Source organism: Leuciscus leuciscus (assembly GCF_965113295.1).
Source record: "Leuciscus leuciscus genome assembly, chromosome: 9".
Lineage (NCBI taxonomy): Eukaryota > Metazoa > Chordata > Actinopteri > Cypriniformes > Leuciscidae > Leuciscus > Leuciscus leuciscus.
The window spans coordinates 12,806,084-12,831,703 of record NC_138733.1 but is presented as its reverse complement, the minus strand read 5'-3'; the positions used below and the strand labels follow the sequence as shown (position 1 = coordinate 12,831,703).

The 25,620-nt window shown below is 38.8% G+C and overlaps 1 protein-coding gene across 7 annotated transcripts in view; it reads right to left on the bottom strand.

The window, feature by feature from the left end:
• Positions 1-25,620, bottom strand: part of tenm4 (teneurin transmembrane protein 4) — a 247,006-nt gene that overhangs the window by 95,935 nt on the left and 125,451 nt on the right. For 3 of the 7 annotated variants that reach the window (XM_082181144.1, XM_082181146.1, XM_082181148.1), the window contains 6 exons: positions 22,463-22,709; positions 18,279-18,377; positions 16,512-16,747; positions 7,517-7,681; positions 2,950-3,164; positions 667-883 (listed from right to left, as the gene is read on the bottom strand). In XM_082181144.1, coding sequence (XP_082037270.1) covers positions 667-883; positions 2,950-3,164; positions 7,517-7,681; positions 16,512-16,747; positions 18,279-18,377; positions 22,463-22,709 — 1,179 coding nt within the window. Of the gene's footprint in view, positions 1-666; positions 884-2,949; positions 3,165-7,516; positions 7,682-16,511; positions 16,748-18,278; positions 18,378-19,254; positions 19,330-22,462; positions 22,710-25,620 lie in introns of all 7 variants that reach the window. The other 4 variants (XM_082181147.1, XM_082181149.1, XM_082181143.1 and 1 more) reach the window with 3 other exon arrangements.

Genomic DNA, 25,620 nt, shown 5'->3' with positions numbered 1-25,620 from the left:
CGGCTACATGAATTTAGAACGTTGTTTGGCTGCACCTAAGTGACCACCTGTCCTTATATTTTCCATTTCATGGTGACTTGGGCCATATTTGGACGTAAACTGACTGAAATAGGAACATAAGGTCGATGATTTTACTGCCATCTGATTACAAGATCGGCCCAAAAGAAAATCTACAGATGAATTACTTACTGTTTTTTGACAAACAAAAGTATCGCGTGGGTATTTGATTTCTTTCTGAGGTTTACGAGGAAATCATTTTCGAAATCTGGACTACTACTTAAAATCTAAACTACCAATGGACTACTATTTCATCAGAAAAAATGCATGCTTCAGATATCTGTTTGAAATTAACAACACAAATAAAATTACAATGTCAATCCCATTCCAGTGAATGGGAACTGAAAGAATAAGAAAATCAAGAGATTAGAAACTGTTATTGCAATGGCAGGTTTGCATAACGCTGGTTTTCATTGGCGATGCCAAGTTGGAATATGTCAAGTGCCCAAACATGTGTTCATCAGAAAACATGGCTATTATCACTGAAGATCCATCCAAACATTCTTTTACATATTTCACATGAGAAGAAATTACCATTTTCACATTTAAATGTACATATATTGCAAAGTTTTAAGCTATAGCGTCGTTGCCATTTAGTATCGTACTAACCGATTGCAGTTGTTAGAAAGGACACCTGCTCCGTCTCCTTCCCATCATTGTATACAGCCAAGTGCCAGATGCCCGAGTCCATGTACTGTATAAAGCCTGTATCATGACTAGTGAGTGGCAACAGGCTCCGCTGCTGGGCTGGAAAAGGCGGACCCTCGAGACCTGGAAACCCTTGCGACAGGAGACGACGGCCATCCAACAGCTCCACAAAGTCAAACTGGAGACAAGGAGAGACAGACAGACCACAAACAAGCATTAGGACTGACACATGAGCCTTCAGGAGCTGATAAGTCCTACACGTTGGAGCCAACAGGAGCTGGTCTCTAAGGGCAGGTTGAGGCTGCGAGAACAGGACTAATGCTAGGTGTGAAGAGACAGCTGCTCACTGAACCAATTTATGCAAATTTATGTATTGAATCTCACACCTCAAACCTGTACAGTTTACCTCTAAATCATGTCATAAAACATTTAGGAATCATTTTTGTGCAACAAAAAACAAAATGTTGAAAAATAAATTATGGTAGTATTTTGTTGTTGTCGTTGTACTGCCTTTTATTTATGCTGATTTTAATATCATTGCTTATGTTTATAAGTAAATATTACATTTATGCATTTGGCAGACGCTTTTATCCAAAGCGACTTACATTGCGTTATCCTATACATTTATACATAGGTATGTGCAATCCCCTGGGACCGAACCCACAACCTTGCGTTGTTAACGCAATGCTCTTACCACTGAGCTACAGGAAAGCTATTACAGAATATTGCAAAAAAGAAATATCAGTAATGATCACATGATAATCCTCATTTGTATTATTTTATTTGAACTAATTATAATACTATAAATAACAGAAAAAAAAAAGAAAAAAAATTTAATAAAAACAATAAAAGAGGTTTCATTTTCTTTACATTCCTCTTCCAAAGTTTGGGTTCGATAAGATTTTAATGTTTTAGAAAGAAAATTCCACAAAAATACAGTAAAACAATAATATTATGGAATATTAATATAATAAAATAACTGTTTCTGTTTAAATGTATTCCTGTGATGTCAAAGCTGAATTGTGTCACGCGTTCCTTCTCGTTCCAATATGCTGATGTTCTGCGTAAGAAACATTTCTTATTATCATCAATGTTGAAAACAGTTGTGATGCTTAATATGTTTTTGTGGAAACCATTATTAATTTTTTTCATGATTCACTGATGAACAGAGAGTTAAAAAGAACAGCATTTATTTGAAATAGAAATTTTGTGACATTATACATGTCTTTACTATCACTTTTGATCAATTTAATGCATCATTTGTGAATAAAAACATTAATTTATACCCAAACTGTTGAACAGTTATGCATACAAAATATAGTTTCCTATTTCTTTCTTTTTGGTATGACATATGACCTTGGCAATCTTGTTTGACAGTTGTTCATAAGCCAAGTAAGAAATGTAGCCATAGCATAGCATTAAGCCATAAATTGCAATAACAGTTGAAGACTTTATTTGTCCTCCCCATCAAACACATTATTCCTCACTGTGTCTACATGTGCTATAAAGGAACAGTCTTACAAAATAAATCTGTTTGCAGAAAATTGAAAAGGAGAAAAACGACTTCGGTCTTGGAGTAATTTCCAGTGACACAATACCACTGCACACATATGAACCAAATCAATAACGAGAGGCAGAGATGCTCTGTGTTCGATACTATAATTAAGTGTCAGTTTATGTCAAAGCCGTTGAGATGAGTCTTTGAGATGATATGTAACAAAATGAAATGAAATCTTGAGGGAATATGCTACTTCTATAACCTACTGACAAATGAATGTGTGTTGGGGGAGACAAACAAATACAACTGGAATGATTCATTTTTGATTTAATTGAAAAAGCTCTGATACCTTTTAACGGAAATAGGATAAGCGTTTGTAAGGTTGTTTTGTTGTTTCGATGTTAAAATACATATTAACACTTGTTCAACCAATGGTTTAAGTTTGGAGCTGGACTTTGTTTGACTAACGGCAGATGGAATGTTCTGGAACATCTAGTTCCACAGAATCTACGCAATTCAGCTTTTAAAACAAAAAAACATCAACAATTAGCGGTTAGCATGCATACTCCATTTAAGACAAGTGGTTTTGATTCGGGACTTAAGTCTCTCGATCCTGTTCACCTCTTCTCTTAATATTTTATATTAATAATTATTAAAATGGAAAAACACAAACAAATATCCAAACATTTAAATGAAAAGGCATAATATACATTGTTTAAATATTCATCTGAAGTTTTCTAACCCACCTGTGTGTGCGACGGAGGCAGGCCTCTTCTCCCGTAGATCCCCACCAAGGCATCTTTACTAAGAGACACATTAAATTTGAGGTACATGGGGTGGTCGATGAAGACCTGCGACCTCCAGAAGATTCCAGGCGGGATCAGCTGAGCGACTTTGCGGCCCACGTCTATCTCGCCCGTGTCTATGAAGCTGTCCTCCGGGAAAAAGCCATCTAGTTTACCTGTGGAAAATGAGATCTATCAGTCAGCTCAACGCCTCATATATCTACCATATGGTGCGAGGAGAGGGTCAGTGTACCGGGTGAATGACCCTCTTGCTGATTTTCCATCACATCAGGAAAAAATGGCCACACTGACCATTGACCATAAAGCTAAAGCTGAAACTTCACTATACATGTACTAAAACTCAACATTTTGTGTTTGTGGGAGATATACATTTGCTGTTTTTATAAGTTTAATATAAACAAATTTTGCAGTTTGCAATGGATTTTTTAAATGGTTTTTACTTATGTAGTAGTATGTCTTAATATAATTTTTTATAGTATTTATACAATAATAATAAATGGATTTAATTGATACAACATACTATACACAGATAGATAGATAGATAGATAGATAGATAGATAGATAGATAGATAGATAGATAGATAGATAGATAGATAGATAGATAGATAGATAGATAGATAGATAGACAGAAATACAGACTTTATCAAATTTACAATTAAAATTAAAAACTGGTCAATTCTCATCTATCCTCAAACCTTCAATAAACAGCAAGTGTATTTAACACTTAACAATTATTAATAAATGTATTTATGTTCATATTCTGTGTATGGAAAAAATTATTACTTAGAAAATGACTACTTTTTTATATCATTAAATTCTCATTTGTTCTCAAGTGCAATTATGGTGACAGAAAGTTTCAAGTCAATGCAAGTTCATTTTGATTTGGAATTTGATTCGGCATTAAAATAAGTGATTTATCTATTTGTTTTATTTTTTGTACTTTCAATTATTTACACATCAGAATGTTTTCCGAGGCAGTGCCTCCCTCGCATCCTTGGAGAAAATGCCCCTGCACCTAATGCTGATGTGCCCTCCTCATTGGACCCTGAGGAAAGAGCAACATCTGCTCACTCGGGTGGATTGGCCAATTTCCGCAGTGATGGCGACAAAAGCAGACATCCTTGCAAAGAGAGCCCAGAGGACTCGCAGGCAGTGTTCGCGTCGGGCTACACGCGCTACAGCAGATGGCAGTCTCCTCAAAAGTCAATCATTTGCAATTTGCTATATCTGGAGAGACAGGACATGCTTTCCCGTCTTCCAATTTACCACCTCCACGTAACGCATTACCACATCAGTCGCAATTACACATCTTGAGAAAATTCAATGGCATATCGCCATTGGCCGAACTTGCAAAACTTGTTGAGAACATGACCGGGTATTATTTCACACAAAATTAAAGAAAAAAGAAAGAAATAAGCTTGAATACAAAGTTTTTAAGACTATTAGGACCAGATGTTTAACAATACAAAAAAATAAAATAATCATTTGGCCAATAAAATCAACCAATTAACAATATGTCAGTATTTCTCATACTGCCTTTAATTTGTGATGATTTAAATAAGAACAGTTTAAATAATAATAAAAAATATTGTATTACGTTAATAGGAACTTTAAGTGGGAAAGTAAAGAAATTTTTGAGAAATAAATTTGCTTGGATCTTAAAAATTTGAGTCAAGGCTCAATGACCATGGGAAAATGTGGGTCCCATGGCCAAACCAGTTGAGAACCAATGTTATAAAGAATATATTTTTAGTATTTTGGGGTGAAAAAACATTCACCCACAGATGGCCAATCACAGTGCCCAAAGAGTAAAGCTTGGTAAAGTTTGGTGCATGGAGCAATGAGTAAAGTATGGCTAATGCATGAGTTTAAACAATGTCTCACTGGCACTTTCCAGATGAACTGATGTGCAACTAGACACAGAAAACCTCTCTGATACAGTGTTAATTTAAGTTAATACCAGGGATGTACAGCACAGTGATGCTGGATTGATTTGCTGTGTTCCTGATGACAATGTTACTCCGACAGTCAGAATTAAAAAGCCGGGCCTATTGATTTCCCCTCAGCCGCAGATGTCACTCAAACGGAGGAACCGCCACGGCCTCCATGTTTGTGGTTTTGCTCGCTCCCTCTCTGCCAGCTGCTAAATGAAAAAAGACGTTTCGGTGACTCATCTATATGGTAATGGTCTGATCTCCCACCTTTTGTCCGAGGCCTGTGGCAAATCAAATGGCTAAATATGGGTAGTGCTCACGGCAAAAAGCAAACTTTTCCTACTGTACGAACTTCTGTCTCCTGACCGTGGGGGTTAGTGTCTGCTTTCTTCCGCTGCCAGGAAAACTCTTGTCCAGTCTTGGAGATGAAAGGAATGCATGGCTTTTTGGATGGGGCAAGTTCTAATCTGGCTTGAGCCCCTGGATACTCAATCCCTAAAGCTGTGCCATTCGTTCTTCCAGGAACAAATAATACCCTTCCCATTTTCCCTGCAACTTTCATTGGATTGTAATGCAGATCTCATGGCAAGCAACTGAGACTGGTCACAGCATGGATCTGGCTGACAAATAATCCTGGATCCTTTGAAAATCAAAAATAAGACGTTATAATACTGGCCAGCGCGGAGCGAAATTAGCAGGAGATGAGTTCATGTGAATCTGGCAGGAAATTAGCTTGAAATGTTGGAATGTGTTGTCGGATATGAGATGACTGAAGGGCATGAGTTCAAACGCTTGGCCCCCCCAAAAAAAAAAAAAAAAAAAAAGTTTAAGGTTAATCAAGGCTGAAAGAACTTCTTATTTTTTTCCAACCAAACTTGTCGAGCTGCTGCCTTTTTTGCATCAGGGCTGCTATTTATCTGCATCCTAATAAGGATCGCTTTTTAACCAATCTCAAAGAAGTCAACATGAAACAGAATTCACAATCCATTTATACAAGTGAACAAAAAACTTAGGGCAGAACTTGTTAACTGGACATGTCATGCTTTACTGTAAAAAATCTATATAAAGATTATTGGAGTACATTTAACAAGAAAAGACTATTATAGTCGTTCTACTTAAATTTTTTGCATGTAATAGTTTGTAATTTACAAATTTACTTCAATTTCTGAGTGGAAATAATTTCCTCACCACTTTTTTCCCCCAGTGTAGAATAAAGCCAAATCCAAATGCGAATAACGCCAGAATAACAATGACACATACGCAAAACCACCCAGAACAAGCATTTGAAAAGTAAACAGTCGTTTGTGATTTCATATTGACTTTAAACCAGAGTCCTGCACGGGTCCATTTTTGGAGACCCGCCCCCGCCCGTACCCGCAAAGTTCAGCACCAGATCCGACCCGTCACCCGTGATAATATCAAAATTAAATCCGCACCCGCCCAGACCCGTTAAAATTTGGCCCGTTACCCGACCCGTGCCCGCGATAAACCACACAGGTGACGCGTTCATGTAACATAAGGGTGCGCTGCCAATAACGCACCTAAAAGCTGTCACAAAGAACTGGGAAAAGTAATGATTATTAATAGGCCTGTCAAATATATCAATGAGACATTTCAATTGTTTATTAATAAGCAAGTGTTTTCTGTGTCAAAGATGACGATGCTGACTCGCGATCTTCACAGTAGTGAACGCGCCAGAGAGAAATGCACATTTCATACGGATTATAAGCAGAGAACAGTCTGTTTTCATTCGTTTTGAATTGTTTTGTTTAAAAGTACACATTTCATGCTTTCTATTTCTCAGGTCTGTGAGGCAAGTAGCCTAGCTTATACGATGAGTTTCGGTTCATTTAAGAGACGATCAGTTCACGCGCGGGCGCCTCCGGCCGTGTCCTGATTATATTGCCTGCCTGCTATATTTACTTATTTATTAAATCCATGAATTTGGTAGATGAAACATTGATTAAAATGAAGATACAATTAATACAAAACGAAATTCACTTTAAAGAAAGGCTTAACAAACTTAATGAAGTGGTCAAAATCATGTCTGGCCACTCCATTTGTCTCACGATATTCGGGATCATCTTATCTTATTCATGCTTTTCACTTTTCATATAATCAACATGAAATAAAAAAATAAAAAAGTATATTATTTTATTTAAACATGAATATGAAACTAAATCGTTTTTTAATGACTGGGCTACAACACATAGGCCTATTAGCCTACAGTACAGATAAATTTAATGTCGCAACTTGGTCGGACTAAAAGGGGAGAAAAAAATAAAATTGGGTCGGTCCTAAATTGACAGGGTCGGTCGGGTTACGGCAAACAAGAATATTTTTAAGGATGGCCTGACTAAAACACATATTTGCGTATGTGTAATGCTGGTAATTTAGACATACAAAATATTGCACATTTTTTCATCCGCTACCTGCCCGCAAGGAGTTCATTATCCGCCCGCGTCCCCGCCCGTGAATTTTAGGAATGTCACAATCCACCCGTTTTAGCCACTTTCATGCGGGTACCCGACCCGTTGCAGGACTCTGCTTTAAACCATAAGATTTGGACATACCATCGTCTTTGCTTCCTCGATCCGGAAACTCTAGACCCGTGTTGCCCAGAGGCGGCAAGCCCAGATCTGTGGGCAGATGAAGGCCACTCGTGTTGTCCTCCGTCAGCTGGTAAATCTGCCTCTGCATTGGCTGTAAATGCCAGTTGAGTCCAAAGAGGTGCATGGCTGCAAGAGAAAGAGCGGCACCAGATGGTAAATTTACGTCTGTTGGAGCAGTGATTCCTGAGCATGTGCCTTGCTGTACATTAGAGTAATTAAATTAGATTCACTAAGGAATACTATAGACACTGCATCAGAAAATTAACATCCTGAAGGCTGTGGGGTAATTAAACCAAGGCTGTAAGAAAACAAATATATTTTGACTTGATTAATCTTTGGCAGAGTTTAAGAGCACCAAGAGAACCACAGCAGACTACAGATTAATATGCAAATATGATGTCATCGCTGTTGTTGGATTTATTTATTTATTTATTTATACAGGTAAGTTGACTGAGAACAAGTCATTTACAGCAACGACCTGTGTAGGTCACAAAAAAAAATTAAGAATGGACATTCATTAATTATCAATTAAAGATCAAAGTTTTATGTAATATAGCAATATGTAGGTAAACTGCATATATGGCATATATAAGTTGTGTATATACAGTATAAAGTATATACAGTACTCTCTTCTGCTCACCAAGGCTGCATTTATTTGATTAAAAATACTGGAAAGAAAAGCAATAGTGTGAAATATTATTACAATTTAAACAAACTGTTTTCATTGTAAAAGTATTTTCAACTATAATTTATTCCAGTGATCAAAACTGAATTTTCAGCTTCATTACCCCAGTTTTCAGTGTCACACAATCCTTCAGAAGTTTGGGGTAAGTAATACAAAAAAAAAAAATTGGTCAAAAGTGACAGTAAGAAAGATTTCTATTTCAAATAAATGCTGTTCTTTTGAATTTTATATTCATCAAAGATTAAAAATCATGATCTCCACAAAAATGTTAAGCAGCAAAAACTTGCTTGAAGATCGATAATAAGAAACATAAATAATAATTGAGCACCAGTAATAACTGGTGTATGTTTCACAGGTGCATTTGTTGTAAACAAACAATAACTAAAAGTTGTCCCTTAAGTGAAAAAAATAAATAAATAAAAAACAAATAAATGTTGAACAACCCAAAGACAGAAAAGCCAGAGCCCATAGGGCAACTTTTTTTTTCCATCCCCATTAACTTGCTAATACCCCCAGTGGCTAAAGAGACAAGGAAATGATCAAGTCAGCAGGAACACAACAAGAGGTACGGATGAATGCATGAGCAGCACCAGAAGGCACAGTGATTTTTCACAAGGTCAACAAAAGAAGAAACCATTGGGATGAACTCTGATGGCGCAGTGAACGGGGAAGGAGGGGCCAGGCATGATGGATCACCAGGACAAGAATGGTCAGGACCAGCTTAGCCAGGCAAAACCTTGTCCTGGAAGTCTTCAGTCAGCAGATAAAATGCCAACAAAAGGCCTTTGGAGCTCTTTCTTACGCAGTGGACATGGAAGTTCTAAGCACATGATGTAAATAACCAAAGAATCCAATTAAGTTTGTGAAGCTGGGCTGCATACCAATTCACACTAAGTACTTAACTGGTAATTGGAAAGCACACACTGTTGGGTATGCGGTAAAACAGTATGACAGATTCACTAACATGCATCGAACACTGTTTGTGTTTTTTGCAACTGTTACAATATTTTTTGTTACCAAAGTTTTACATACAGAGACAACTATAAGTCATTCATAGGGTTATTCCCCCAAAAGTGTAAACACTGTGGGGTTTGGAGGCGCTTTGTTTGAGCATTCAGACCAGCCTGATTTAGCAATATTGGCTCTACCAATGGTTGGAAGTTAAAGGTCCTGTCCCAAATGAAACCCTAAGTGCTTGCGATCTTCCTCCAAGTCTACACTTTCGTGATGTAATGCCGTTTTGACTCCGGTAGAAGTCTAGCAAAAGTGAGCATCGAGGTTGTATATATGCTGCAAAGGGAGCGCTTGCGAGCACCCTTCTAAAACCTAAAATTTAAAAATGGGACACTCTACAGTCTTGTGGACTTAACAGACACATGCATGTGGGTGCCATTGTGCCATTGGATGAGATAATCTTATAATGCATCTTATAGTACTTATAGTATACCTATTGGGATGCAGCCAAAGTATGTAAGACAACTGCTGTCAGCACCAACTATGGTGGACTATGGCAGTGTCGGAGTAGATAAAACAAATGATCTAGAGCCTCTTTCCTATGCTCCAGTTGTCTCCCTACATGAGTTCCCGTTTCTCCTTCATAAGAACAGAGCTAGTTTCAAATAGCACAAGTGGCTTTCTCTGCCACACTCTCTTGACAACCCGTAGTGACAATTCAGTGCTAAAATTACTTTTCCGCTCCACTCAATATTTCGCAGAGGTGACAATGTATTTGTTTTGTGTGGCAGCAAATATCTTGTCTCAATCAGGGTGAGAAAAGGTCTAAATGAATGATTTATTCTTCTGTCAAAACATTTCTGAAAGAAACATATAGCTGACATAATTACCAGACCTCCACTCAATCTTGATTTTTGTGTGAAAGAACACTCAAATTATTCAGCAGATTCTTAGATTAAAGAATACCAAAACAAAAATAAGGAAAAAAAAACTTTACAGTACCACTTCAAATAAGGTGTTTATGAGACAATGCTCATAAGGCAATGCTCATAACCTACACACCCTATTCCAAAAAAAAATAAAAATTGACTATCAAGTCCTTTGTAGGTATATAAAGTGCTGTGAAAAACACACACACAAAAAAAAAAGTCCAACCAGATAAACTCCATAGACTCCATAGAAACAAAGCAATTCATCAACACATTTTTTAGCATCATAAAATTAATTTCCTGGTGTTGGGTGTTGTTTTATTTCAAAATAAAACTGTGCAAAGAACATAACTAGAAATAGAACAAAGTAGTGGAGGCACTTTGTTTATTAGTGTTGGTGGTGGGGGACTGTTGGGTACATTAATAATGAAACTAAGAGGGAAATGCCTCACTGAGTAGGGGCTGATTGGCTGGAGTGGTGTTTACAGAGGGAAAGATGTGTCTGAATTCATTTTCAAAGAAAAACAAAGAGCTTTGGCTAATTGCTTCATTGGGCCTTTGCTTGGATATCCTCTGTCCTGCTTTACATGTTGTAAAATCAATGATCCTTAAGATTCTGCAAAGATGTGCTTGCCCTAGCTTAACCAGAAGCATCAAATTGGCAGTTTTAAAAGCCCAGTGCACGGCTCACGGTGCGGATCAAACTAGTCGTGACAAATGGGAGAGTTCTGCTTCGCATCCCTTTGCATGTTCGGCCATTAATTAAAGCCATATTACTTGGTAACCACCCCACATTTACTAAACGGTGAAAATGTGGCCTGAAAAACGATGAAGCCTTTGACAGGCGTTGCCATGGCGGATGAAAGTGGCCATCTTCCAGCTTACTTAATCAATAGCCATTTGGAAAATTGCAGGGCGCGCATTTTGTTGATTGCATTCCGACAGATTTGGACCATTCTGACGAAAGATCTGAATGTTGCCGTTACTTTTGCAAGAGAGCATTTGTGGAGGCGATAAAAAGTCGTGGCTGTCTTGAGAGACAATATAAATGCAAACGACCGGGCGCCTCCGCCCCCGTCAGTACCGCTGGAATTGACTGTGTCAAAGGCGGACAGACACGCTACGAGACAGATGGCTTGGTTTGTCATCACCCGAGATCGAGTAAGGCATTCCTCTAGCTCACTCTCTTTTTCTGCAGCACACTGGTTGATTTGTGGCTCTGTGGGAGGAAGCGGAGAGTGCAGTTGGCGCATGGGCAGTGGGGGTGGACAATTGAATCTAAGGCATCATGGGTCTAGGTGTCATTCCAAATGTCCAAGTAATTGCTCCTTCAAGGGGCCCATCTTCCATCTGGACCCCTTTGCTACTGTCTAGCTCTGATGTAAAATACCTCACACTTCTTGGCCACCCCCCACTACCAAACCTCATTATGATTTATGTCCGAGCTGTCCCGGTAACTATGATTTCCAGAGTGCGTTGGAAAGAGTCCAGCTTATGAAATATGTTCCCCTGCCTAGCCCAAACTCTTCCATCATCCAAACTCACTCAGTCTCTTTCTCTCTCTCTCAGCTGTCACTCAGGCTCCATGAGTAGAGAGCAAAGCAGGGACAGGTGGAAGCGGTCTAAACTGGGTGGTTTTAATGAGGGTCCCACTGGAACGGCAAGTGGAAAGACCCCACGACCTGTTGAGAGTAAAACGGCAGCCGTGCTGAAATGCAAGCCTGGACGCACACAACGACCCTGCAAGCTCTGCTTTAGCAGGCCACTTTGGCAGATTCGTGCAAGCCAATTAGGAAGCAGAAAGCTTGAACAAACTACTGCATCAGTCTGAGTGGAACACAAGGCTCATTACTGTTCCACTTCTGTGTTTGAAACCTTTGCAACACCTCCTGAGAAACAGACAACAACAAAAGACACCATCTATCCCACATTTACCTCCAAAAAACACTTTATCCCAGGTCAAAAAAGAGGACAGTGCTGGTATCTGTGGGAAGGGTAGTCCCAGGTTGAGAAATGCCATTTCTTGCTCATCCATCATAGAATGGACAGGGCGCATTAGCAAGCATATGGTTAATTAATTCCCCTTAGACACTTGAATGGATGAGCGTTGAACACGGCAGCTCTCAGTCCTCCCATTAGCCATCTAATTACTCTGACACCCCTCCTGCAGAGATCCTGGTGTGCAAGATCTTTAGCCCTTTTTGGGCATCCATCTCATATTCGACTGAATCTTCATTAAGAAACTTATCCAAAAAAAAGAAAGGCAGGTGTGGAGGTACCAGACACCACTTTTGCAAACTAAAGAGAGATAAACAACATGACAGGTCTAAGGAGTGCCCTTAATTTACACACAGCAAAAGTAGGAATTTGAAGTTTACATTGATTAAAACAGAAGGTTGTTGAGGGAGACTACTTCATTCAGTGAAGAGTTTGTTCTTGAAAAGTGATTTTTTTTTTTTTAGTTTATCTTTCAGGTCTTTGTGGATTGCTTTATTTGAGCACACATGGATTCTAAGCCCTTAAAAAATCACATGTAGGTGAAATCAATCTGCAGACAAACCAGTGAGACTTTGGAGAGCACTCTTGAGAGTTAAGTTTCCCCAGTCAGGAGTGCCTCATCTTTTCACACAAACTCCCAGTGGAACTTCCTTTTTTTTCTATGTGCCCTCCTCCGGTCTCACTTCAAGTTCAGACTGTTGACTATAAATGAGAGGCAGTGAAATGCACATCATCAGTAAGTTAGTCGATCAAAACGTCTTAAGCCATTTTTCACTTTCACTCTGAAGCTTACAGGAATCTGTCAGGAGTGAATAATATCTACACTCCAGCCTGGCCACGGAGAACGCACTTTCCAAGAATGGCTTCATAAAACAGCTTTGATTTGGCAGACAGTTAATTGTAACTTGCCAATTTACAAGGCAATTTTTATCCACAGAGATGCTACACTAATTCTACAGAAAGTTCCACTGGGATAACCTGGTGCAAAGTATTATGCTCAAGAAGACTGTGGTGGCTGAGCAGGACTGTGACCTAACTTCCCAGTTACAAAGTAATTCATATTTAGGTCAAAAAAAGTCTCTTCATTATAATGTAGGCTACCACAAGCCAAAATGTTGCAGTGACACAACCACACAACCTCTATAAGACCTATAAACACCAACAGTACTTTTTACAGTACAATACCCTGGGTTGACATGACATGTACTACAAAAATATACTTTGATGAGGGTAGAACTGAAAATACATCTAGCTGGTTGTCATTCTGGAGAAAAAAGGGACAGAAAACAAAAGACTGTCACTTCAAAGTCAATAGACAGTTATAGTGAGTGTCTTGTGGCTATGAGTGAGGTTGCATGTTGGGAGGTAAAATGAGGGCCCAGCGAGCTAAGAAATGAACACAGAGGGAAGCTGATGACCTTCAGATGCCGAGGACATAATGACCTTCTTAATGAGCATGCCACCACTGAGAAAATGGCACACGAATCCCAATTTTGCGATCTCACTCCTTTCAAGGAAGCAGTTCTTGCAAACTACACAGAAAAAGAATAGGGGGAGGGAAATAGCAAAACTATGCAGCAAGTCAAAAACATCTGTCAGGAGGTTTAATTGGGTTCATTAGACAACACAGCTAGAGTTACCAATTACAGGCCTACATAATTAATTGCACTTGAAATTAAATATATTTTCTCATCAGCTTTTAATTAAATGTGACCCCTTGTTGTTGATTGAATCCCAGATTCTCAGGGTGAGCTACGGTTTCATGCGTGTTTACCTGAGGTGCACAGGGAGATGAGCTTGATTTTGGAAGAGGGTTAGGATGGGGTGGGGTGTCTGTAATTACATGAAGTGATTAAGACACATCGGCTTGTTGGGCTTTGCAGGGCTCCTAACAAGGTCAGAGCTTAACTAGCCCTCCAGCTAACTCCGAGAACAACTTCATTAAGCTCAGTGCTTAGGCCTTTAACGTAGACAATAGTATCTAGTTTTGTTCCAAAAACATAGTGAGCTTCTTCCTATAAGCTGTTGCCTTTTTTAGACAGTCTTTTCAAGGATAGCTCTAGATAGCATGACACATTTTTTCCAATGCATTCTACCTCAACACGAGGCATCTTTGAAGAAAGCATGACATTGCTGCCTACTGTTTGGCTACTTAAGCACAACTATGATGCCTTTGCACCTGAAGCACATCTATGATGCATTCTAGGTAGGCAGCATACTAGTTTTTGGAACACGGATCTCTTTTAAAACATTGAAAGCTGCCACACTGTATACTACCCACATGCTACCCTCTAAGGCAGAATCCAAACGATTCATAAAAGTGATTTAAAACATTTTACGTAAAGCAGCTACTAAGGTCAGTCACTCCACACCACATAAATAGTGTACATCAAACAAAGCACACATGATTACCTTAAAATTCTTCAAAGGTAGGCTGGCCAATAGCGTTTTGAACAAAGCTGAGCAATTAGCATTATCAGCTAACAGAATTTTAATTTAGGTTCCAAATCACTGTAGAGAATCACAGGGTAGCAATTACTTTTTTTTTTTGTGTGCCAAAAATAGATGAATGGATGGATGATTAGAGCTCATTTTAGTTCTGTTGCAATGCATATTTATTCTCAGTGCCTAAGCTGTGGAAAGCTGTTTATCTTTAATAATGAAAACACATCTGTGAGATCTCCATTTGGATGTACCTTGTGCAAATGACTCAGTACCCCCTCAGTACAAAAAGTATTTTCACCTTCAAAAAGTATTATTTCATTTTGCGGGCTCTGTGTTAGATTACACAGAACAATTTACATTCTAAGCAGACACATATTATGCAAACCCATCTCAGGCTGTCCTCTCAAACATATTGGGTTATACAAAACATTTATTATTGATTTACCCTCGAAAGAATGGACACACTTTATTTGGAACTGCTATAGACAAGCTCTTATCTTCTCACATGTATGTCAGATATTCCACTTCTTTCATGGGATTATACGAAACGCATAACAGAATTGTTAGCAGACTCCTAGTAACACTCTGCATCACAGTAAAGTTCAGGTATGTTTATAGTCTATGTTCAGACTAATATAGTGCAGAACTAATATAGCTGTACATACTGTACAACGCATCACAGAGAGTTACTGATTCTATGTGGCCACTGTTAAACTACAGAAATCTTAACCACGCAGGAAAAATCTAATCAAACTGTTGCTGTGGCTCAATCATATCTCACTTAATCTGTTGTCCATTATTGATTTGGTTCACTGACCAAGCTGAATACAGTTGTGGGACATTGAAATGTCCTAACAATGCGAGAGATCAATAATGCTCACAGTAATCTGCTGGAGCTGAGCTTTCAAATGATTGAAAAGTGAATCATATACAACATCTTTATATGCGTCACTACTCTGTCACAAGGCGGAAACAGATCAAATTTAACACAAAAGTCATATCAGTCTCTTTCAGTGAGGAGATGTACTGATTACCATCAGCAGATTGGATTCAGAGAAGTGCTTAAATGACAAAAAAAAAAAGGCTTCAGCCTTTAGGACAACAGTAACAAGTACATATAACAAGTATAACAGTTTGCTGACCACCAAGTTGGTTTTCACTTGTCAGGATTTGTCTGATTTGTAATTTTTAAACCGTTTCGTGTCCTGTCAGCTGGTTATCCTGGCAGACCAGGTAAACCAGATGGAAACCAGCTTAGCAATCATGGGAGACCAGCTAAACCAGCTAAGAGTAGCAAACCCCTTTCAAGCTTTTGGTTTTAACCCTTAAATGCATGAATGTGAATGAATTCCAATCATTATTACATATTCGGGTCTTAAGCGACCAGGATCTATTTCTAACACGGATGGATCTCTACATGTCACAATAATATAAATATAATATAAAACTCTCCTGAAATTAGAGTAACAATTACAGAATAATCAAAATAAAGCATATTTTGTTACCTTTTGGAGCTTGGACAGGTTCAGTTTGAGCAGTTTGAGTTTTAGACCATCATCGCTGTCCTCGTCAGAGCTCATTTACCAGTGCATTTAGCATATTTGCGATCTTCTCAAAACTATCATTTTCAACATCTTCATAATCAAAATTTTTATCGCTGACAGCTTCTTCACCAGATCCACCATCAAGTGACAGTAACGCTAATAATTGATTGCGTTCAGTACTTGCTCTGCAGTAAATCACTGAGCCATTTCAAGTTTTGCTGATGAAACTTCCTATTCTTTTGTTTTCTACCTGTGGTAACTATGAGTGAAACGTCATTTCATAATTGTATGCGTTTAAGGGTTAAAAAATAAACAAAATAAACCCATAAGCCATCTTTTATATCGGTCACATCTTTGACTCAGTTTCAAGGGTGAATGAGGACGCAGAATGGTGAACTTACCAATAAAGTAGGCCAAGAGGAACACCAGGGTGACGGAGATGAGGATTGCACTGAGGGCAGCACATTTCCAGTTGCAGTGCTTATAGGGTTTCTTCAAGCTGAAGGCAGGCCGTGAGAAGGTGTTCCGTGGCAGGGGCCGGGGTGGAGGCGAGTATACCGTGCTGGACGTCAAAGGGTAGCCGGGAGAAGTTGTGCAGTACAAGGGCGAGGTCCCGCCAGGCTTGAACAGAAAGTGTCTGCAGAGACGCAGAAAATGCTGTTGCTTATGTTCAAAAAAACATGGGCCGTTGGAGAGCACTGAGTGATAAGTGTTTTCTCATCATGTTAAACAGTGTGTGTAGAGTGTGTAGGCTTGTGTTCCCATACTGGTCAGTACTGCTGTCGCTAAGTACTTTTCCAAGCTGTTGCCATAGCCACATCTCAGAGCTGGCTGGCAGCGAGACACACTGTGCCCCGTGGGGTGCGTTATATCGAAATTTTGAATCAATATCAAATTTAATTTACAGCCCGAGTGACCACAGTGGACTCTTGTTAATACAAGCCCTCGTAGTGACTTCTAATTCACCTTAAGGTGCATGTGTCAAGCTGTGAGATACTGCAGGATGTACATTACCAGGACAGCTTATTCACTGTGGCCAGTTCTCTTGAAATGAGATGCTACAGTAGCTCGAAAAAGCTTAGTTAGTTAGCAGGTGTTGTAATCTATGGTGAAGTCACTGACTTGGAAAACTGCTGTCCAGCTGTACTGACCGGATGAGGGGAAACTCAGAAACAAACCACATTAGCCTAATGAGGTACAAGAACAGACTTACAAAAACTCTTAAGCCTAGCGCGCACTACAAGACAGAAGCTTGTTCAGCTGGCTCCTCTTCATGTTTTAAGTCTGACTCTGACAAAAGGCAAAGGCAGTAGCCTCTTAGCACGTCTCACCGAAACGATTCAGAGTGTATGCAATTGTGAGAACACATTCCAATATGCTCCGATATCCTATCCCGATACTGTCCCCAACTCTCATCCCTATATTTATTTCCTGTCTCTCTTTCATTGTCCTGTCCAATTAAAGACTAGCATTAAAGGGATAGTTCACACAAAAATAAAAATTCTGTCATCATTTACTCAGCCTCAAGTTGATGTGCCCCATTGACTTCCATTGGTTTTAGTTTTTTTCATACTATGGAAGTCAATGGGGCCCATCAACTGTTTGGTTACCCATATTCCTCAAAATATCTTCTTTTGTGTTCAACATTCAAACAGGTTTGGAACAACTTGAGGGTGAGTAAATTTGGACAGAATTTTAATTTTTGGGAACTATCCCTTTACGTTTGTACCTTAAATGTCACAAACATGAACCGAGACTAGAGGCTATAAGACTCTCTAAGAATAAATTGTGCCCACTGATAGTGCTATTAAAAGGACAGTTCACTCAAAATTATAATTCTATCACAATTGTTTCATCTCATGCCATGACAAACCTGTGTGACTTCTATCAAGGTAGCAGGTTTCTGTCTTGTAATGTGCACTTGGCCTTATGAACAATTCATTAGCAAAGAATGCTAATGCATTCAGGGTTAATTAGAAAAGTCGTTAGTTTGGTGTTCAAAAATAAAATGTTTAAAAAAACATGCAAATTCATACAGTAAGTGATGAAAAATGTTAGATTGTGTTATTTCTACAAATTGCACTATGTAATGAGAAACAAGTGTGCACTACCACTATGCAGCATGGCAAAGCAGATTCCGGCAGCCGCGGTCAGATCATGCAACATACCCATCAGTGTAAGCACCGTCGCGGCGAGCTGTGGCCAGTATGTCCATCTCTATAAAGTTGTCCTGTAAAGTCTCTAGGAATGTCTGCTTTGCTATGTTTCTACACACAGGTGGAGAGATGGACAGATGGAACGAGAGTGAGACATGCGTGCAAGAGGGAGACACACAGATGTGCAAACACAAAAATGCGATCACCCGGCGAATTTGTGTAAATGGACAAGAGTGGAGAGGCCGACGAGGACAAACAAACCCCATTTTCCAATGACAGGGTGCTGGTGCCGGATCCAGAGCCCAATTTGGAACCGTTCCACGTTTTTCAACGGCAGGAAAAACGGTGTTCAGGCACAGAAAAAAAAAACAACCTCTCTAATCTAAACCTACTGAACTCAAAACTATTAACCGACAACATCAGAGAACAGAGGGCGGGAAAATCTCCTCATCAAGTAATGTTTTTGAAACAACAACTCCTCAGTCTAGCAAGACTGATGTTAAACAAAACTAGATCAAACAAAAGCTTACCGTTTTCATTTACAAAGCTGTTTTTACTGGAAATGCTCACAGCGATGTGTATTTAATTAAACAACAGTTAGTTCTCAACCTTGAATCTAGCTCTGGCGGAGGTCCAAGTGTGCTGATGTTTTGTATAACAGCACAAAGGTATCTCCCAGCTTTGTGGGAAAACAGCTTTGAATGTTAAAAATGTTTTGGACACTTGCAAGACTCTTAAAAAAATGCTAAGAGCTATGGTTTAAGAAACGTAGCCAGTTATGCAAACATTCGTCTCTCCAGCCAGTTGAAATGTGGGGGCGGTTCTGAAAGAGGTCCGCAGGCTCCTTAGCTGGGCACCAGCACCATTTCGGAGAATGTGGGGAAACAGAGACATCCTTATGGAACTAAAGTGCGGTGTGGGGTTTTAACCCCGTGAAACCCAGTACGCCCCACCTGAAAGCGCTCACGTTCTTTTACTGCACATGTACCTTGTGTTGTACGACCCATGCCCCTCTCTGCAAGCGTCCTGTTCTTCTCTGATAAACATTAGAGTATTCTGGCTCCTTTATGATTGTGGTTAGAAGAAAACAAGGCATTACTTTTCCATTCACTTCTTCACGTTCTTTGTGTTTCAGGGGCTGACACAACACTTTTTAGAAGAATCACACATTATACTGACAGAATTCCCAAGTGGTTGTGCTAAATCCTGCTTTAAGATGTGGCTTTTTTTCTTTAAAAATATAAATGGTTTCATAAAGCAGAGGTTTATTAACATTCAGAGAGGAACTCTGGTTGCATTCAGTGAAGCATGTCTGCTGTAGCTCTGTTCCCCCTGAGATGGCTGTTCCATAAGGGAAGACTGAGATAATGCGATGGAGAAATGAACCGTCAACATGCACTGGGCAGGCGCAACACCTTCAATTCAACAAGAGAAAATGTGTGTTTTCTTTTCTTGGTGGCTGTTCCAGACTGCCTGCTCGCTCTGCTGATTGTCTTTGGCCGGCTTATGTACATTTGTTTAGTTTGTTTGGGCATTGGGAGGCAAATTAAAGTTTTAAACGAAGGCGAGAGGGCCCCAGAGGCCAGTTTGGAGGAGTCAGAGAAGAATACAAAAAAGCAGCCAATAAGAAAATGGCATTGCCTGGCTCTCGTCCAATGGGAGGGCTCGGTAAGCCTACATATCCAGGGACTCATCCGACCCATTCCAGTCCGCTGTACAAAAGTCGTGAGGGGAACCATTACAAAGCCATTAGCTAAAGCCTAAATGACAGGCCATCTTTCACTGCCCTTGTGGATATTGCTAATGGATATTCCAATTTCATCAGAGGGTTTCGGATAATTGATCGCTCTTTTTTTTTTTTAGATAGGAGGAAGGGATGGAGGGTGATGTCACTGATTTACTCGGTTTCCAGCACTCTCCTCATGCCGCATGTCGGCTGGTGTGACCATCTGTTTCCCTTTCCCATGGGAATACCTGGTCCAGATTAAAGTTTGGGGAAATCCATGATGTTTAATCAGTCATTATGTTGCTAACTGTCCCTCCGCAAATTCAAATTAACATTCATTTTCCTGTTGAGTGGACCGTTCAGACTCATGCCGGTCACAAACACATCAAGAGGACAAAGAAACAGAGTTTCCAGGCGAAATTCCTAGTGCTTATGCTTATTATCAAACAATATAATGTGTTAGATACTTTCATTTTGGTTTGGAACTGTGGAGTAGAGGTTATGGTGTGTGGCTCCAAATATGTTAAGATGAGTGCTTATGTGGGTGATTTGGGTTCAAGTCTGGCTTGCAACATTTCTTGATCTTAACGCCCCAATAATTTCCTGCTACTCTATTATATCTAAGTAAATCTCACAAAAGATTAGTCTGAATGATATTTCACTATAAAATAAATGTGCAACAAAATAAAGTTAATTTTAGGATCAATTAGTGAAAATTCATGTTCATTATTGAGAAAATAAAATAATTTTCAATGCTATAATACGGTAATAACCCTGTACAGACACAATCTTGCTTTGAACATAAATATATATAGTCCAACAGTATAGTATAGTATATTGCAAAGAAGTATAGTTATGTATACATTTTTCAAATGCATATTATCTAATTATATAAACACCAAAATGCTTAAAAAATATATTTACTGCATTTATTTATGTTTAACATTTTTTTTTTTTTTTTAATCTGTAATGACAATGGTTTTTGGGAGATATTTGGGAAAACTACTTAAACTTTGCAATCCCATCAGTAAATCATAACGACTTTGAGATCCGAGACCCGTGATGTAATGATGCTCTTAGCACAAATATATAATATAAACTTATATTTATTTCAGCTACTACAAAAGTTTGAAGACATTTGAATTGTTGGCTGGGTTGAACAGAGTAGAAGGTGGAGGTTATCTGAGTATCAGTATGTATCATTTCTCTTCAGGCTGGTCTGACAGCGCTGATTTGCCTCCGCCATGCATGAGGAGCAGCCTGAGCAATGCAAACAGACATCTGAGAGGTTCTTGACTGATCTCCTCCACACAAGTGCCTCAGATAGAGGCAAACAGAGCAAGGGCTGATGGGAGATAAATATGGAGAGCTTGTAACAAAGCCCCCTTCAGAACCTTGAGAGAAATCGCCATCCATCTATTGCATTTTGGGCTTGAGATATTAGATCAGCAACACTGCCCGGAAAGCCCAGGAAAACAATACTTTTCTCTTGTTGTATGTTTACTCATGTTTTGAATGCATTTCGGCCAAATACAGGAATTTACATAAAAACTGAGTCGCATGAAACTTCCATAATGATAAGACCGTAAATTCAGCTATACACTTGAGGTCATTCCTACTATCAGCAAATGTTTATATCTAATTATACTGTATTTTTATTAACAAAAAAGATGGAAAACATGAAAAACTGGCAATTTATTTAAGAAATGCACAAGGTACTTCAATGTTTTCCTTATCGAATTAAAATGTTTCAAACAAAACATGTTTTAATGAAAATATTGTTTTAATTACCAATCAACTTCTGTAAAATCCTTTTAACTAACTAAAGCCTGTCCCTTGAATGTCAACATCCTCCAGGAAGTGACATCATTTTGGCGGGAAAACAAACACCAATAAGTATTATCAATAGATTTGGTGAATTTAGGTTTTATTAGATTTCATTTCTGTGAAGTTTTGTGGTATGAATTGGTTTGTCTTCCCATCCAGTTAAATAAAATATCAGAAAACGGTATAAAAATATGTCAAAAGACAAAAGATATCTTCAAGTTCACACCTCATGTAAGCTAACTGGCTAACTTAGCTCTTTATTTCCATTATTTTAGGTTCAATTTTGTTAATCGTCTCCCTATTAAGATACAATTTATGTGCTTAAGATTGACCAGAAGATGTATTTGAAAGTCAGGTATACTGTTTTATACTGTACATGCATCAAACGCTACTGCATAACAGCAGGAATGACCCATTAAACTATATTGTGCATCAAGTGGAGATAAAAGGCTACATAAAGTCTCATTAACTATTAACAGTGTAGTTGATCTTTTAAGCAGATACAAATAGCATAATAAACGCTTCATGCAGCCAGCATATGCATGCCTTACGATGCATTATAAACGCCTAATGTTGTCACTCAACATCACAAAGCTATTTGATTAGCCATTTTATCATGAGAACAGCACAGCCCCAAATGTACCTGGTCTCTAGAGGAACGTTGCTGTTGAGAAGCCAGTTGTCCTGGGCACTGCCTGAGTCCTGGGCACTTGTAGGCCCCTCATTGGGAGCCGAGCTATCGGTGGGTGCCGGGCTCGGGTTACTGCGCTGGGTATAGTTGCTGTGGCTCAGAGAGCCAATGGAGGCGGTGTGGTGCTGACTGGGGGAATGGGAGTGTGACAGGGGGAGCGGTGGCGTCCGCAACCGGGAGTGGTTCTGGAACGAGCCCTCTGAAACGAGAGAAACAGCACTATCAGCAATTAAACAAATTAAATTACTGCAGTGTTCATTAGCATGTGGTGTGCAGAGATTTATCTGTAACGTTTTTCTGATACTGCACAAGTAAACAACTCGATTTTCAAAGATAAGTCAATGATAAGAAGTTGCCTTAAAAAGAGACACCTAGCTTAAATGTTGCATCTAAACAGAGCGCCGGCTTCTAACAGCTGGAATCCCGCAAACACTCATCAGGCAAAATATGCTGCAGACAATCTGTCACTATCAAGTAGACTGAATTACCCTCGTCAACCTGTTTAGGATTCACGCCATGATCAACTGCAGCTTGTGTGGCTGGACCCGACAAGACAGCTTCGGCTTCCGACAATGCTTTTGTCAACTAAAGCCACTTTGCGTCATGGGAGATGGGGGCTATCAGACATGAGATTGTGAGCATCAGATTGTGGCAATCCAGACGGAGATAAAGACCCTTGTGTCCTTGCGCGCTCCACAGCCATTCATTTCCATATCTGCTAAACCATTCATCAATCAATAAACTAGCGCCTCATTGCGCTAAGAACCCTTACTTAACAAGAACAAAGCAGTTTCATTTTACACCTGTCGGCAACACTCAACGGCCTCTTTACGGAGAACTTAAACTGTTGCTAAAGGTGAGACTAGTATGCTAAAGATGTTTTATTTACATTTAACAACTTTACCATTGTTCACTAAAGGTATAGCTAATGTGCTAACGTTGTTTTATTTACATTTAAAAACTTTACCTTCATTCGCTAAAAGGTATAGCTAATGTACTTACTGTTTTATTTGCATATAAAACAACTTTCATTTGTTAAAGCTAATGCAGTAAATATGCTTTATTTACATTTAAGAACATTACTTTAAATAGTTGAAGGTATAACTAATGCAATAAATATGTTTTATTTACATTTAAGAACAATGTTACCTTCATTCGATAAAAGAATAGCTAATGAGCTAAATGTTTTATTTAGATTAAGAACAACTTTACATTAATTTGCTAAAGGTATCCTATAGCTAATGTGCCAAGGATGTTTTATTTACATTTAACAACTTTACCTTAATTTGTTAAAAGGTAATACAAATGCGCTAAATGTTTTATTTACATATAAAAACAACTTGACTTTCATCTGTGAAAGATATAGCTAATGCGCTAATTATGTTTTATTTACATTTAAGAACAACTTAACCTTCATTCACTAAAGGTATAGCTAATGCGCTAAAGATGTTTTAGTACTTAACAGAGTAAGAACAACTTTACCATCATTCGCTAAAGGTAAAGCTAATGCGCTTAGGATACAGCTAATAAGACACATATGTTTTATTTACATTTATGAAGAACTTTTCTTTCAAATGCTTACAAAAAACTGGTGTCTAACAAATATGTAAATGTAGGCTATTTGCAACAGCATTTTAGTAGGCTATCTGACAGATATTAAATGAATAAATAGGCTAGACATATACTGTTATTGCAAAAATAGATTTCACAAGACAAACAGACATGAATTATGCACAATAATGGGGCATCCATCACAGAGGATTATCTGAAGTCCAACAGTAATTGTCTTTTGTTACAAAAGCAGAGTGTTGATGGCTGTAGCTGCAATGCATTTAACTAGATAAAGCCAGAGACAGAACTTGTCAGAAACTGTCATTTCTAGAAGTTGAATCTGTAAATTAATTCTTTCTAAAGTACCGTCACCAAGAATAAAGATTAAAAAAAAGAAGAAAAATCAGCCATAAGATGCGGATATTTTCCTTACACCTTAGACCTCATTGGGTCTCATGCTGGTTGAACCACGGAACTGTAAAATAGTGCAAATGTTCATATTTTAACAAATTTGCTTCACTATTTTTAAATAAACAATAAAAAAATAGAAGATTATGCAAATTATGCAAAAGGTGTCATCAAATCTGTTAGCAGGACAGCGACACATTTTTGCACCCCCTAAAAATATCAAAATACATGTTTTATTAAATCCTAAAAATATTTTATCACTAAAGAGGTGTATATACACAAGACAAGTCATTGTATGTGTGAATTGCAATTTAAATTATCATTTTATTTCTGAAACAACAACAACAACAACAAAAATCTGTGAAGCAGATCCTCTTGAGAATGCTTTTGTTGTCGCTCGCCTGAACTGACCTTCATAAGCAAACTTCACTAACTACTATTGCACAAACACAGCAACACGGCATTGAGCGCCAAGTCATGAGCAACCCTGAATCATTCCTTTCTTTTGAATACTGCAAAAGTTGCATGCTTCGAAGGTCTTACCGTGGTTTCACACACCAAGCGACACAGTATGTTCTCTGTTGGAGGCATGTAACCGGGGTGAAAGAACGCTAGTTCTCACATCTCTCATATGACTAAATGAGTGCTTTGCACCATGTGGTGAGTGCACATTTCTGCTGAAGATCATTATGGGATGCGTCACTGACAGGGACCCCTTTACTTTTTTTATTCCCTTTCATTTTTGGGCACAGGGCCGGATCATTTGTCAGAGCCAGTGACAGATGGGCCCGTACCAAGCCGCATTCCCACAATCCTACGCTACCAATTACTCAGAGCTCTGTTGCGTCTCTGAGCCAAGCTGATGATGGCCCTGATGAAACCAGATCAAAACAGATGGAGAGCTGGAAGGGAGGAAAACCATTTCCCCAGCACTATGAAGGTATGTAACATGCGGGAGTATTACAGCTACGAAAGTGATGCAATTCAATGAAGGTTAATGACAACAAGACTTGATTTATCACATTGCTTGTCTGTCTAAACTTCAAAAGGAAAAAGTGCTTGAATTAGATTTTTTCTCTCTTATCGCAATTCAGCATGCAGTTAAAGTAAGTCATTCATAGGTTGACGTCCTAATGATTATAAAAACCGTG